This window comes from Brachyhypopomus gauderio, chromosome 20, assembly GCF_052324685.1.
Source record: "Brachyhypopomus gauderio isolate BG-103 chromosome 20, BGAUD_0.2, whole genome shotgun sequence".
Lineage (NCBI taxonomy): Eukaryota > Metazoa > Chordata > Actinopteri > Gymnotiformes > Hypopomidae > Brachyhypopomus > Brachyhypopomus gauderio.
In genome coordinates this window covers 14,648,087-14,663,483 of record NC_135230.1, presented here as the reverse complement: position 1 = coordinate 14,663,483, position 15,397 = coordinate 14,648,087, and the positions used below count along the sequence as shown (strand labels likewise).

The 15,397-nt window shown below is 39.7% G+C and overlaps 2 protein-coding genes and 1 long non-coding RNA gene across 3 annotated transcripts; all 3 read right to left on the bottom strand.

Moving 5' to 3' along the window:
- Positions 1-3,477: 3,477 nt before the first annotated feature.
- Positions 3,478-6,485, bottom strand: LOC143484567 (uncharacterized). The gene is made up of 9 exons (XM_076983359.1): positions 6,289-6,485; positions 5,806-5,873; positions 5,534-5,620; positions 5,322-5,420; positions 5,184-5,231; positions 5,017-5,097; positions 4,478-4,909; positions 3,866-3,976; positions 3,478-3,740 (listed from the first exon to the last, which is right to left on the bottom strand). Exons 1-7 carry the CDS (start codon positions 6,452-6,454, stop codon positions 4,739-4,741), a joined length of 720 nt encoding a protein of 239 aa, XP_076839474.1. The 5' UTR covers positions 6,455-6,485; the 3' UTR covers positions 3,478-3,740; positions 3,866-3,976; positions 4,478-4,738.
- Positions 6,486-9,619: 3,134 nt separating this feature from the next.
- LOC143484539 (uncharacterized) lies at positions 9,620-10,587 on the bottom strand. Its single transcript, XR_013122651.1, has 3 exons — positions 10,549-10,587; positions 10,155-10,444; positions 9,620-10,050 (listed from the first exon to the last, which is right to left on the bottom strand). It is a non-coding gene; the product is annotated as an uncharacterized LOC143484539 (long non-coding RNA).
- A 445-nt stretch (positions 10,588-11,032) lies between these two features.
- Positions 11,033-13,925, bottom strand: LOC143484538 (uncharacterized). Its single transcript, XM_076983322.1, has 8 exons — positions 13,387-13,925; positions 12,904-12,971; positions 12,632-12,718; positions 12,420-12,518; positions 12,282-12,329; positions 12,115-12,195; positions 11,576-12,007; positions 11,033-11,074 (listed from the first exon to the last, which is right to left on the bottom strand). The coding sequence occupies exons 1-7, from the start codon at positions 13,550-13,552 to the stop codon at positions 11,837-11,839; spliced, it is 720 nt and encodes a 239-aa protein (XP_076839437.1). The 5' UTR covers positions 13,553-13,925; the 3' UTR covers positions 11,033-11,074; positions 11,576-11,836.
- Positions 13,926-15,397: the final 1,472 nt, after the last annotated feature.

Sequence of the window (15,397 nt, the reverse complement as noted above, 5' to 3'; positions counted from 1 at the left end):
AATGTAGCAACATTTACAATGTTATAATAAGCCATGGTAAATAACAGCACAGCAGCACCACTTATAATGTATAAATAATAAATAACTTTAAATAAAATAAAATAAATAAAAGAATGCTGTAGATTCCAAATAAACAATTGAGCAATGAACAAAGAATTATGCAAATGAATAAAGACGGCTTTGCAATAAAAAATAAATAAATAAAACCAACTGCAAACAAACAGAAAAAACAGAAATAATTCTGCTCATAAATAAAGAAGAAGGCTTTACACAAGTGCACGGCGAGCTTTCCTGGCAGCAAAATGACTAATGAGGTCATCAAAAGACAGACTATGTGCTACTTCAGCATTGACGCTGATGACGGCAAGGCCACTTAAACGCTCCTATCCCATTGTTGACCGTAGATATGTTTTCAGTTTGGAGAAACTACGCTCAGCAGATGCAACTGTGACCGGAAGAGTCAAGATGATTCTGAGAGCAATCCACAGATTTGGGTACACTTCTTGCAGGCTATTATCATGCAGATAGGTGAGCAACTCCAAGGCAGTTAGTTGTCTGTGGTGGCAGTTGAGGGAGACTGATTATCTCCTGCATCATCTCCCGGCCATCAATATCAGCTTTATCTGTGAGAGTTTTCTCCACATCCATACAGTGCTTGTGCAGGTCCTGCTTGGATATCCCATGTACTTTCTGAAAATCGAGAAGCACTCCAAATGTGTCTCTCACTTGGCTCATGGTCTCGAACCGTTCCTGCAGCGATGTCAGAGCAGAGTCAACCACATGGTTGAAAAATTCCACCTCTAGTCTCTTTTGTGCATCACTGAAGGGCTCATCAGGTGCTTCATAACCAAACCAAACCATAACCTTTTAGTGCTTCTCAATCTCATATATTTGGGAATCCTCAGTGCCTACCAACCCACGAACTGTGAAGTAAGAAAAGCCAGTAGTATTTGTGTGGGCAAAACACATTTGCAAATGGTAACATTACCAACTGCACACAGATGAAATCTTTAAGACCATACTCATTTATTGTTGATTCTATTGTATACAGCGCTTTGGTCAACTTTGGTTGTGTAATGAGCTATATAAATAACTGATGATTGATTGATTATTATTAGTTCCATGTAATTTTTTGTAATGAGTTTACTAGTCTGGCCCCCTTGAGGTTCGATTAAGTTGTATTCGGCCCCCAGACCAAAATGAGTTTGACAATCCTGATTTAAAGGGAGTATATGACAAAGTAACCTTTTGAGTGCTTGTGCACATATATTTGGGAATCCTCAGTGCCTACCAACCCACAAACTGTGAAGTAAGATAAGCCAGTAGTATTTGTGTGGGCAAAACGTTGGAAAATGTGTTTGCCCAAAGTCAAATACATTCTATATAGATATCAGAGAACAAATAAGTGATGTTAAAATACTTAATGAATGCAAATACAGCTTTAAATAGAATGGACAAGTATGTGTGTTATTTTAGGCCATTACTTTATCAGCTCAAGCTTTTATTTTTTGCACCTTTGACGGTGCAAAACCCATAAAATCCGTCAGTCATTTGACGAACCTCAAATAGACAAACCACTGTTGTAGTTTCCTTGTAATGTGTAAGGGAATTTGTGATTTACCGTCTGTGACCCTCAGGCAGAACACTCTGACATTCAGTTCAATCCATTATCTGTGTGTTTGCTCCTCAGTTAGAACCTCCGTATCTCTCTCTACCTCTCACTCCCCCTGTACTTTTCCACTACCCCTAGATCCAGTCTACTGTGCCTCCTCTCCTGATAAGGAGAACACCAATCATACATATGTTTTATTATTCTTACCCAATTGTGTTGACACATCTTCTTCGTTCTGTATTTAACTACATGTATTATCATTAAACTTTGGAACTCTTTCCTGACACCCGTGTGTTGTGAATCTGTTATCCCGGGCTCGGCTACGGAACTCTGAGGGATGGACAAATTTATCATTCAAATTAGGAAACCTGATGGTTTTGGTCTATGTCCGAAAGATGACTCCAAAAGAAATAATCTTAACAATTGTTCATCGTAGTTTTGTGTTCTTATTCCATCTCTGGGTGAAATCCACTCAGGACTGACCAGTACAGGATGAAACTCGCTCTCATCTTGACTAAGAGTTATTGCATGTATTCCTCAAAAATGAGCCCCTGCTAATGATGTAATAAGAACATATATTACATATGAGATATTGTCACAATTTGTGACATAATTGTACTTCAAAATGTATTAATGTAGATTATTTTCAAAAGTTTAGAATATTATTTTCAGAGAATAGAATACAAAACCTTTGCTTATGCACCTTACAAGACTGACTGGTTGGCCCATGAATAATTGTTTACAAGGAAAATAGTGAATCCCTCAAATTATACACTGGATACATTCAACCTAAAACATGTTAACCTGTAACTCACTAATAATGAATACATGAGTAACACTGAAGGTAAACCAGAAGACAATACGACTCCCTTGGAATAAAAAAACAAAATGATGTTGCTGATAAACATGTATGAAACAACAGGACATATTTTAATGACAATTTACAAAACATGAGGATAACCGGAGCAGTGATGATCTGCTGTTAATAACCAAAAGTCCAATAACGGTCGAGTCTGAAATGCTGATGGTTGCCGAAGGTTATGCTGAATAGTCCACGGATGGTGATTTTGACCGGCTTTCCTTAAGGTTCCTTGCACACCGACGATTGTGATGGTACTGAAAAATCCCAAAGATCAGTTCTTGATGGCGATTAGTCCTCTGGTCTGGTCTCTGTTCTCTGGAGTGGATCATAAAGTCTCTTTATCCTGATGCGCTTCTTGTTGGCTTATTATTTTGTCCTGGTCCACAAACTGCATTATTCCTCTTGTCTTGGAAGTCTGGGTGAAGATCAGGTTGCACAGCTATCTCTGGTCTCTACTCCAGGAAGAAGCACTGGAGACCTACATGATGGAGAGTAAGAAAGAGACAGAAAAGCAAAATAAAGACCAAACATAGTTCAATGTTTTACTGAAAAAGGTGGGAGATGTGTTAGGGTTACACAAACCTACGTATGGTGATTTTGACCGGCTTTCCTTAAAGTTCCTTGCAAACTGGCGATTGTGATGGTACTAAAAAATCCCAAAGATCAGTTCTTGATGGCGATCAGTCCTCTGGTCTGGTCTCTGTTCTCTGGAGTGGATCATAAAGTCTCTTTATCCTGATGCGCTTCTTGTTAAGGCTTATTATTATGTCCTGGTCCACAAACTGCATTACTCCTCTTGTCCTGGAAGTCTGGGTGAAGATCAGGTTGCACAGCTATCTCTGGTCTCTACTCCAGGAAGAAGCACTGGAGAACTACATGATGGAGAGTAAGAAAGAGACAGAAAAGCAAAATAAAGACCAAACATAGTTCAATGTTTTACTGAAAAAGGTGGGAGATGTGTTAGGGTTACACAAACCTATGGATGGTGATTTTGACCCGCTTTCCTTAAAGTTCCTTGCAAACTGGCGATTGTGATGGTACTAAAAAATCCCAAAGATCAGTTCTTGATGGCGATCAGTCCTCTGGTCTGGTCTCTGTTCTCTGGAGTGGATCATAAAGTCTCTTTATCCTGATGCGCTTCTTGTTAAGGCTTATTATTATGTCCTGGTCCACAAACTGCATTACTCCTCTTGTCCTGGAAGTCTGGGTGAAGATCAGGTTGCACAGCTGTCTCTGGTCTCTACTCCAGGAAGAAGCACTGGAGACCTACATGATGGAGAGTAAGAAAGAGACAGAAAAGCAAAATAAAGGCTGTGATGGGGTCAGAGACCTGACCCATCACCTGGACTGTGTGTATGTGTATGTATATATATGCAAGAGGAATAACTCACTAGAGGTCCTTCGTCCTCAGGGGAGGAGAGCCGTCTTCCAGGGCTTCCCTGGTGCTGGCCGGTAGAGCCCACGGTCATCGGCAGAAGGGGGGGAGGCAGGTCCTACTGAACCTGTAGGAGGAGGACAGGAAAAGTTGTAATCATGCTGAATGTGATGTACAGCAAACAATAGCATACAGTCATGTTTGTGTATGTTGTACGTGTTTCAACGGCGACGTATGTAGTCCTGCTCCAATGTAGGTGGTAGAGTCTAACAAGGTTGGGGGCGGGGCTACTCATTTAAATGCCGAGCATAGGATCTTTCAAGGCAGAACTTCCCGGGGGTAGCGAGTGTGGCCAGACATGCCACTAAGCTTTTACTGCACAGTTTTACCAATGTTTTATCCGGTGTAAAGGACTATGTTCACGTGTGTGCTGCACAAATTCAAAAATCAAATCATGGGTGAAGTCTATTGTTGGAGTCAAGCCTGATATTTTCGGGGGAAACCCTGGCCTCTTCAGTGTATACATTGTTGTGAAGCTGCATCCACCCCCCAAGGCATCTCCACAAAGACCAAACATAGTTCAATGTTTTACTGAAAAAGGTGGGAGATGTGTTAGGGTTACACAAACCTCAAAAGATGAAACATTAAACAGAGTGTTAGGGGCAAAGAGAAGAAGGGCCAGATGCACAATGCCCCAGGTGTGTGATCAGTCCATGTGAGTCCCAACAGTCCAACATCTAGTCCTCATGTTGTTATGGCGAAAACCGACTTCATCTGAAAAACACACAAATGCATACAAACATTAGTTTTTATGTGGAAAAGTAAAACACATGATACATAGTGAGATCAGAACTTTGTATAAGGATCTATTAAAATGCTGTGTAGGTGATTAAAAGCCTGGAGGTGGGCGTGGAGGGGGTCCTCTTGGTGGGTCTGGACTGGTGGAGAAAACAGCAGGGTCCGGTGTCTCCAGGGTCTGGGTGTGATTAGACTCATGTAACCTGAAAAGGCCATCTGAATCGATGGAGACACCCTTATACGTCACAGAAACTTCTTTTTGCTGAAAAACACAAATAGAGTAAACATAAGTAAAGATGCCTTTAGAAATCATTTTCTAAATACCCCATAAATAAGTCTAAATGTAATTAGGTATGAGGATGCACTAACCAAAAAAATATTCTGCACTGATGACGTTGTGGACTGGGTGCACAGGTATATTGTTGCTTCTGTGATGCTGGTTTCGTTGCGCTGAATTAACAGAGGACATGCTGATGAGTGTGATTAAGAACGAGACAAGCTAGTTTAAAATGCATTTAGCCAAGACTCTTACTTACCTTGATCCAGGCCACGGCTTTAGCGTTGCCACAGTAGTGGAGGGCGAGCTACAAATGCATAGAAAATGTTAGGTTGAAGGACATCTACTGTGGCAAGTCCATTCTCACTGAAACTGAGAACCTGTTCCCATGACTCACCTCTGCATCTATGTTGTAAAATACATTGTTGAGCACCCAGCAGTGCTCACTCTCCAGCCCCCTGTAGGCAGATTTGTGCTGGAGCGTCACCTCCACCACCTGCAAGCATGCAGAAAAAAAACTTTACCATTGAAATGGACGAAGCTCTTATAAACTACTTATACTTATATCTGCCAAAAAGCCAGTGATACACATTAAAAACTCAAGGGAACCTTTGTAGCTGACGAAAACGTCTGTGAGAAGGTGAAGGCATACACCCTGTGTGCTCTGTGCAAAGCTTGCTGAGCATGATGCCTCGACTGTGGAGAGAACCAAAAACTTGTTATTTTGCGAGACAAATATATGTGCAAAACCAGCATTTTACAATAATTGTGACCAGAGCCTCGCAAAAATAAACAATGGATGCTAGTAGTTCTGCACACAAATTTCCATAAACAAAATGAATCTGGCTAAGAGAATATCCACAAAGTAAATAGCCAGCTACCTCTCGGATGGGGGAATGGGGCATTTCAAAGATGTCCTCGTCCATTGGAAGAGTCTCCCCATCATGTCCTAAGGAAGATGTTAAAACAACACTCAAATGGTTTTTTTGAATGTGGCTTGATACAACCTAGTTAAAAATTAGCCGTTTAAGGGTAGCTATTTTAGTTAGCGCTAGCTAACATGCTAAGTTTTGTTAATCAAGAAATCCGTTGTCATAGGAAACAACGCTTTTGAACAACTTTAGCTTATATATGGTAATGAAATAGATTGGGTCCGATGGAAAAGAAACGTCTTTTTATATCCGTGACACCTTCAGCAAATCAAATCAAATAAAATAAAATCAAATCAAATCAATTTGAAAAGCGCTATACAAATATATTTGGTTTGTTTTGATTTGATTTGCTGAAGGTGAAGTTACAACGACTGTAGCGTAGAATCCAAATGGATGGATAAGATAGTAAACTTTAGTAGCTCCCTAATTTACCGTGGCAGGGGTCGGCATGAGTTCCAGCTTCGACCTGCGTCCGCTGGCGATCTCGGACCCACCACCTGTAAACTAGAAAAGATGAAACAGCAGCGGCCGAAACTCCAGTGGCACAAAGGACCACTGGTCGCAAACCAATGCCAAGTAAAGGCAGGCGAAACATCATTTAAAACAGATTAAAGATATTAATTCCAGATATTAACTCGTTATTATGAATAATAATATTAATTAAGTTCGTTAAATATATTAAATCGATATATTAATATGCTGAATATATTAAATGGAGATTAATTTTTCAAGATATTATTTTGTAGAAGATATTTGTTGATTTTTGCCAGAGCAAATGCAACAGCGTCTTGTCTCATAGGGGGGTCGGTAAACGACTGAGGGATTTTACAGCTTGTGTTCATGGAACCTCTTTCACCTTGGTGATCTACGTTTATGTCCAAACATGTTTTTAGCGTGACTACGATATGCAGAAACGCACTTAGCAACGTAACGGGGCGAAAGGCAAATGCTAGCAAAAGAATGACTTGTTGCAGAGTAAAAACGAAAATTACCCATAATACATTGTATTTTTATTTAAGGCTAATTTGCCCAAATGTTTTTATTGTTATTATATTTATTTATATAATTATTCTTTTTATAGGATCATTATTTAAAGCAGGGGTGTCAAACATACGGCCCGCCAGGGGGTTCAGTCCAGCCCGCGGAATAAACCTGGATTATTAAAGAAGAATAAACTCCATTTTATTTAAAATATGCGGTTCCTATAATGTCCGCTAGGGGCATGTTTTAGTCAGTTCTATCGCTTTACTGTACCTGCTTTTTCTGTTGACCCTGGTAACCTCTTAAGTGAAATGTCTTTGTCAAAAAAGAGAAAAGTGGACACAGAGTGTCGGATTTTTCAAGAAAAATGGAAAGTTCATGTGTTCAGAATTGCTTGCCAGATGTGGAAAATGTCACTGTGATCAGTTTTTATGCATAATGTACTTAAATAAATGTTTAACTGAGTAAAAGTGTTGTTGAAATTGCACATACTTTTCTTAAAAAGTAAAAAGTAAAAGTAGAAAGTTGTTCATAATATATGTAGTAAAAGGACAATTCATTTCATATAACGACTATTATAATTTGCTTCTTTGCACTAATACAATGAAAAAAAAGTTGACTTATTATTAGTTGGACTCAAGTCTGAAATTTGACCTTCAGATAAATTCTGTTGTGAGGGCAAGTTTCTTTCAACTGCGCCTCCTTACCAAAGTAAAAGCTTTTCTGAACAATAATGACCTTGAAAAAGCAATCCATGCCTTCGTTAGTTCACATCTGGATTATTGCAATGCACTGTACATTGGACTAAGTCAAGCATCGCTCCATGGCCTGCATTTGGTTCAGAATGCAGCTGCCCGGTTTCTTACCAACACTCGCGAGCACGATCATATTACTCCTGTTCTTTACTCTCTTCACTGGCTCCCAGTAAAATTTAGAATTCAGTTTAAAATCCTGTTGTTTGTTTTCTGTGCAGTCCATGGACTTGCACCTCCCTACATATGTGACATTTTAAAGTTACATCAGCCTGGCAGAGATCTTCGTTCAGGTGGACAATATCTACTGGAGGTTCCACGGTCTAGGTGTAAGCAGTGGGGTGATAGGTCTTTCGCGGTAGCAGGTCCTAAATTGTGGAATGCATTGCCTACTGTTCTACGTTCCATCACTGATCTACCAATATTTAAAGCCAAACTTAAAACATACTTATTTAGGATGAGTTTCAACATCTAATTATTTGCAAATGGTAACATTACCAACTGCACACAGACAAAATCTTTAAGACCATACTCATTTATTGTTGATTCTATTGTATACAATGCTTTGGTCAACTTTGGTTGTGTAATGAGCTATATAAATAACTGATGATTGATTGATTATTATTAGTTCCATGTAATTTTTTGTAATGAGTTTACTAGTCTGGCCCCCTTGAGGTTCGATTAAGTTGTATTCGGCCCCCAGACCAAAATGAGTTTGACAATCCTGATTTAAAGGGAGTATATGACAAAGTAACCTTTTGAGTGCTTGTGCACATATATTTGGGAATCCTCAGTGCCTACCAACCCACAAACTGTGAAGTAAGAAAGCCAGTAGTAAATTTGTGGGCAAAACATTCGAAAATGTGTTTGCCCAAAGTCAAATACATTCTATATAGATATCAGAGAACAAATAAGTGATGTTAAAATACTTAATGAATGCAAATACAGCTTTAAATAGAATGGACAAGTATGTGTGTTATTTTAGGCCATTACTTTATCAGCTCAAGCTTTTATTTTTTGCACCTTTGACGATGCAAAACCCATAAAATCCGTCAGTCATTTGACGAACCTCAAATAGACAAACCACTGTTGTAGTATCCTTGTAATGTGTAAGGGAATTTGTGATTTACCGTCTGTGACCCTCAGGCAGAACACTCTGACATTCAGTTCAATCCATTATCTGTGTGTTTGCTCCTCAGTTAGAACCTCCGTATCTCTCTCTACCTCTCACTCCCCCTGTACTTTTCCACTACCCCTAGATCCAGTCTACTGTGCCTCCTCTCCTGATAAGGAGAACACCAATCATACATATGTTTTATTAATCTTACCCAATTGTGTTGACACATCTTCTTCGTTCTGTATTTAACTACATGTATTATCATTAAACTATGGAACTCTTTCCTGACACCCGTGTGTTGTGAATCTGTTCTCCCGGGCTCGGCTACGGAACTCTGAGGGATGGACAAATTTATCATTCAAATTAGGAAACCTGATGGTTTTGGTCTATGTCCGAAAGATGACTCCAAAAGAAATAATCTTAACAATTGTTCATCGTAGTTTTGTGTTCTTATTCCATCTCTGGGTGAAATCCACTCAGGACTGACCAGTACAGGATGAAACTCGCTCTCATCTTGAATAAGAGTTATTGCATGTATTCCTCAAAAATGAGCCCCTGCTAATGATGTAATAAGAACATATATCACATATGAGATATTGTCACAATTTGTGACATAATTGTCCTTCAAAATGTATTAATGTAGATTATTTTCAAAAGTTTAGAATATTATTTTCAGAGAATAGAATACAAAACCTTTGCTTATGCACCTTACAAGACTGACTGGTTGGCCCATGAATAATTGTTTACAAGGAAAATAGTGAATCCCTCAAATTATACACTGGATACATTCAACCTAAAACATGTTAACCTGTAACTCACTAATAATGAATACATGAGTAACACTGAAGGTAAACCAGAAGACAATACGACTCCCTTGGAATAAAAAAACAAAATGATGTTGCTGATAAACATGTATGAAACAACAGGACATATTTTAATGACAATTTACAAAACATGAGGATAACCGGAGCAGTGATGATCTGCTGTTAATAACCAAAAGTCCAATAACGGTCGAGTCTGAAATGCTGATGGTTGCCGAAGGTTATGCTGAATAGTCCACGGATGGTGATTTTGACCGGCTTTCCTTAAGGTTCCTTGCACACCGACGATTGTGATGGTACTGAAAAATCCCAAAGATCAGTTCTTGATGGCGATTAGTCCTCTGGTCTGGTCTCTGTTCTCTGGAGTGGATCATAAAGTCTCTTTATCCTGATGCGCTTCTTGTTGGCTTATTATTTTGTCCTGGTCCACAAACTGCATTATTCCTCTTGTCTTGGAAGTCTGGGTGAAGATCAGGTTGCACAGCTATCTCTGGTCTCTACTCCAGGAAGAAGCACTGGAGACCTACATGATGGAGAGTAAGAAAGAGACAGAAAAGCAAAATAAAGACCAAACATAGTTCAATGTTTTACTGAAAAAGGTGGGAGATGTGTTAGGGTTACACAAACCTACGTATGGTGATTTTGACCGGCTTTCCTTAAAGTTCCTTGCAAACTGGCGATTGTGATGGTACTAAAAAATCCCAAAGATCAGTTCTTGATGGCGATCAGTCCTCTGGTCTGGTCTCTGTTCTCTGGAGTGGATCATAAAGTCTCTTTATCCTGATGCGCTTCTTGTTAAGGCTTATTATTATGTCCTGGTCCACAAACTGCATTACTCCTCTTGTCCTGGAAGTCTGGGTGAAGATCAGGTTGCACAGCTATCTCTGGTCTCTACTCCAGGAAGAAGCACTGGAGAACTACATGATGGAGAGTAAGAAAGAGACAGAAAAGCAAAATAAAGACCAAACATAGTTCAATGTTTTACTGAAAAAGGTGGGAGATGTGTTAGGGTTACACAAACCTATGGATGGTGATTTTGACCCGCTTTCCTTAAAGTTCCTTGCAAACTGGCGATTGTGATGGTACTAAAAAATCCCAAAGATCAGTTCTTGATGGCGATCAGTCCTCTGGTCTGGTCTCTGTTCTCTGGAGTGGATCATAAAGTCTCTTTATCCTGATGCGCTTCTTGTTAAGGCTTATTATTATGTCCTGGTCCACAAACTGCATTACTCCTCTTGTCCTGGAAGTCTGGGTGAAGATCAGGTTGCACAGCTGTCTCTGGTCTCTACTCCAGGAAGAAGCACTGGAGACCTACATGATGGAGAGTAAGAAAGAGACAGAAAAGCAAAATAAAGGCTGTGATGGGGTCAGAGACCTGACCCATCACCTGGACTGTGTGTATGTGTATGTATATATATGCAAGAGGAATAACTCACTAGAGGTCCTTCGTCCTCAGGGGAGGAGAGCCGTCTTCCAGGGCTTCCCTGGTGCTGGCCGGTAGAGCCCACGATCATCGGCAGAAGGGGGGGAGGCAGGTCCTACTGAACCTGTAGGAGGAGGACAGGAAAAGTTGTAATCATGCTGAATGTGATGTACAGCAAACAATAGCATACAGTCATGTTTGTGTATGTTGTACGTGTTTCAACGGCGACGTATGTAGTCCTGCTCCAATGTAGGTGGTAGAGTCTAACAAGGTTGGGGGCGGGGCTACTCATTTAAATGCCGAGCATAGGATCTTTCAAGGCAGAACTTCCCGGGGGTAGCGAGTGTGGCCAGACATGCCACTAAGCTTTTACTGCACAGTTTTACCAATGTTTTATCCGGTGTAAAGGACTATGTTCACGTGTGTGCTGCACAAATTCAAAAATCAAATCATGGGTGAAGTCTATTGTTGGAGTCAAGCCTGATATTTTCGGGGGAAACCCTGGCCTCTTCAGTGTATACATTGTTGTGAAGCTGCATCCACCCCCCAAGGCATCTCCACAAAGACCAAACATAGTTCAATGTTTTACTGAAAAAGGTGGGAGATGTGTTAGGGTTACACAAACCTCAAAAGATGAAACATTAAACAGAGTGTTAGGGGCAAAGAGAAGAAGGGCCAGATGCACAATGCCCCAGGTGTGTGATCAGTCCATGTGAGTCCCAACAGTCCAACATCTAGTCCTCATGTTGTTATGGCGAAAACCGACTTCATCTGAAAAACACACAAATGCATACAAACATTAGTTTTTATGTGGAAAAGTAAAACACATGATACATAGTGAGATCAGAACTTTGTATAAGGATCTATTAAAATGCTGTGTAGGTGATTAAAAGCCTGGAGGTGGGCGTGGAGGGGGTCCTCTTGGTGGGTCTGGACTGGTGGAGAAAACAGCAGGGTCCGGTGTCTCCAGGGTCTGGGTGTGATTAGACTCATGTAACCTGAAAAGGCCATCTGAATCGATGGAGACACCCTTATACGTCACAGAAACTTCTTTTTGCTGAAAAACACAAATAGAGTAAACATAAGTAAAGATGCCTTTAGAAATCATTTTCTAAATACCCCATAAATAAGTCTAAATGTAATTAGGTATGAGGATGCACTAACCAAAAAAATATTCTGCACTGATGACGTTGTGGACTGGGTGCACAGGTATATTGTTGCTTCTGTGATGCTGGTTTCGTTGCGCTGAATTAACAGAGGACATGCTGATGAGTGTGATTAAGAACGAGACAAGCTAGTTTAAAATGCATTTAGCCAAGACTCTTACTTACCTTGATCCAGGCCACGGCTTTAGCGTTGCCACAGTAGTGGAGGGCGAGCTACAAATGCATAGAAAATGTTAGGTTGAAGGACATCTACTGTGGCAAGTCCATTCTCACTGAAACTGAGAACCTGTTCCCATGACTCACCTCTGCATCTATGTTGTAAAATACATTGTTGAGCACCCAGCAGTGCTCACTCTCCAGCCCCCTGTAGGCAGATTTGTGCTGGAGCGTCACCTCCACCACCTGCAAGCATGCAGAAAAAAAACTTTACCATTGAAATGGACGAAGCTCTTATAAACTACTTATACTTATATCTGCCAAAAAGCCAGTGATACACATTAAAAACTCAAGGGAACCTTTGTAGCTGACGAAAACGTCTGTGAGAAGGTGAAGGCATACACCCTGTGTGCTCTGTGCAAAGCTTGCTGAGCATGATGCCTCGACTGTGGAGAGAACCAAAAACTTGTTATTTTGCGAGACAAATATATGTGCAAAACCAGCATTTTACAATAATTGTGACCAGAGCCTCGCAAAAATAAACAATGGATGCTAGTAGTTCTGCACACAAATTTCCATAAACAAAATGAATCTGGCTAAGAGAATATCCACAAAGTAAATAGCCAGCTACCTCTCGGATGGGGGAATGGGGCATTTCAAAGATGTCCTCGTCCATTGGAAGAGTCTCCCCATCATGTCCTAAGGAAGATGTTAAAACAACACTCAAATGGTTTTTTTGAATGTGGCTTGATACAACCTAGTTAAAGATTAGCCGTTTAAGGGTAGCTATTTTAGTTAGCGCTAGCTAACATGCTAAGTTTTGTTAATCAAGAAATCCGTTGTCATAGGAAACAACGCTTTTGAACAACTTTAGCTTATATATGGTAATGAAATAGATTGGGTCCGATGGAAAAGAAACGTCTTTTTATATCCGTGACACCTTCAGCAAATCAAATCAAATAAAATAAAATCAAATCAAATCAATTTGAAAAGCGCTATACAAATATATTTGGTTTGTTTTGATTTGATTTGCTGAAGGTGAAGTTACAACGACTGTAGCGTAGAATCCAAATGGATGGATAAGATAGTAAACTTTAGTAGCTCCCTAATTTACCGTGGCAGGGGTCGGCATGAGTTCCAGCTTCGACCTGCGTCCGCTGGCGATCTCGGACCCACCACCTGTAAACTAGAAAAGATGAAACAGCAGCGGCCGAAACTCCAGTGGCACAAAGGACCACTGGTCGCAAACCAATGCCAAGTAAAGGCAGGCGAAACATCATTTAAAACAGATTAAAGATATTAATTCCAGATATTAACTCGTTATTATTAATAATAATATTAATTAAGTTCGTTAAATATATTAATTCGATATATTAATATGCTGAATATATTAAATGGAGATTAATTTTTCAAGATATTATTTTGTAGAAGATATTTGTTGATTTTTGCCAGAGCAAATGCAACAGCGTCTTGTCTCATAGGGGGGTCGGTAAACGACTGAGGGATTTTACAGCTTGTGTTCATGGAACCTCTTTCACCTTGGTGATCTACGTTTATGTCCAAACATGTTTTTAGCGTGACTACGATGTGCAGAAACGCACTTAGCAACGTAACGGGGCGAAAGGCAAATGCTAGCAAAAGAATGACTTGTTGCAGAGTAAAAACGAAAATTACCCATAATACATTGTATTTTTATTTAAGGCTAATTTGCTCAAATGTTTTTATTGTTATTATATTTATTTATATAATTATTCTTTTTATAGGATCATTATTTAAAGCAGGGGTGTCAAACATACGGCCCGCCAGGGGGTTCAGTCCAGCCCGCGGAATAAACCTGGATTATTAAAGAAGAATAAACTCCATTTTATTTAAAATATGCGGTTCCTATAATGTCCGCTAGGGGCATGTTTTAGTCAGTTCTATCGCTTTACTGTACCTGCTTTTTCTGTTGACCCTGGTTACCTCTTAAGTGAAATGTCTTTGTCAAAAAAGAGAAAAGTGGACACAGAGTGTCGGATTTTTCAAGAAAAATGGAAAGTTCATGTGTTCAGAATTGCTTGCCAGATGTGGAAAATGTCACTGTGATCAGTTTTTATGCATAATGTACTTAAATAAATGTTTAACTGAGTAAAAGTGTTGTTGAAATTGCACATACTTTTCTTAAAAAGTAAAAAGTAAAAGTAGAAAGTTGTTCATAATATATGTAGTAAAAGGACAATTCATTTCATATAACGACTATTATAATTTGCTTCTTTGCACTAATACAATGAAAAAAAAGTTGACTTATTATTAGTTGGACTCAAGTCTGAAATTTGAGCTTCAGATAAATTCTGTTGTGAGGGCAAGTTTCTTTCAACTGCGCCTCCTTACCAAAGTAAAAGCTTTTCTGAACAATAATGACCTTGAAAAAGCAATCCATGCCTTCGTTAGTTCACATCTGGATTATTGCAATGCACTGTACATTGGACTAAGTCAAGCATCGCTCCATGGCCTGCATTTGGTTCAGAATGCAGCTGCCCGGTTTCTTACCAACACTCGCGAGCACGATCATATTACTCCTGTTCTTTACTCTCTTCACTGGCTCCCAGTAAAATTTAGAATTCAGTTTAAAATCCTGTTGTTTGTTTTCTGTGCAGTCCATGGACTTGCACCTCCCTACATATGTGACATTTTAAAGTTACATCAGCCTGGCAGAGATCTTCGTTCAGGTGGACAATATCTACTGGAGGTTCCACGGTCTAGGTGTAAGCAGTGGGGTGATAGGTCTTTCGCGGTAGCAGGTCCTAAATTGTGGAATGCATTGCCTACTGTTCTACGTTCCATCACTGATCTACCAATATTTAAAGCCAAACTTAAAACATACTTATTTAGGATGAGTTTCAACATCTAATTATTTGCAAATGGTAACATTACCAACTGCACACAGACAAAATCTTTAAGACCATACTCATTTATTGTTGATTCTATTGTATACAACGCTTTGGTCAACTTTGGTTGTGTAATGAGCTATATAAATAACTGATGATTGATTGATTATTATTAGTTCCATGTAATTTTTTGTAATGAGTTTACTAGTCTGGCCCCCTTGAGGTTCGATTAAGTTGTATTCGGCCCCCAGACCAAAA

What these genes read in the sequence shown, in the direction of transcription:
- LOC143484538 (XM_076983322.1), bottom strand. Translation starts at nt 13,552, where the DNA reads ATGATGTTTCGCCTGCCTTTACTTGGCATTGGTTTGCGACCAGTGGTC. An exon ending in CCCATTCCCCCATCCGAGAG is followed by an intron (nt 12,719 to 12,903) that starts GTAGCTGGCTAT and finishes TTCTCTCCACAG; the next exon opens with TCGAGGCATCATGCTCAGCA. An exon ending in AAGCCGTGGCCTGGATCAAG is followed by an intron (nt 12,196 to 12,281) that starts GTAAGTAAGAGT and finishes CTGTTAATTCAG; the next exon opens with CGCAACGAAACCAGCATCAC.
- LOC143484567 (XM_076983359.1), bottom strand. Translation starts at nt 6,454, where the DNA reads ATGATGTTTCGCCTGCCTTTACTTGGCATTGGTTTGCGACCAGTGGTC. An exon ending in CCCATTCCCCCATCCGAGAG is followed by an intron (nt 5,621 to 5,805) that starts GTAGCTGGCTAT and finishes TTCTCTCCACAG; the next exon opens with TCGAGGCATCATGCTCAGCA. An exon ending in CGTTTTCGTCAGCTACAAAG is followed by an intron (nt 5,421 to 5,533) that starts GTTCCCTTGAGT and finishes GCATGCTTGCAG; the next exon opens with GTGGTGGAGGTGACGCTCCA.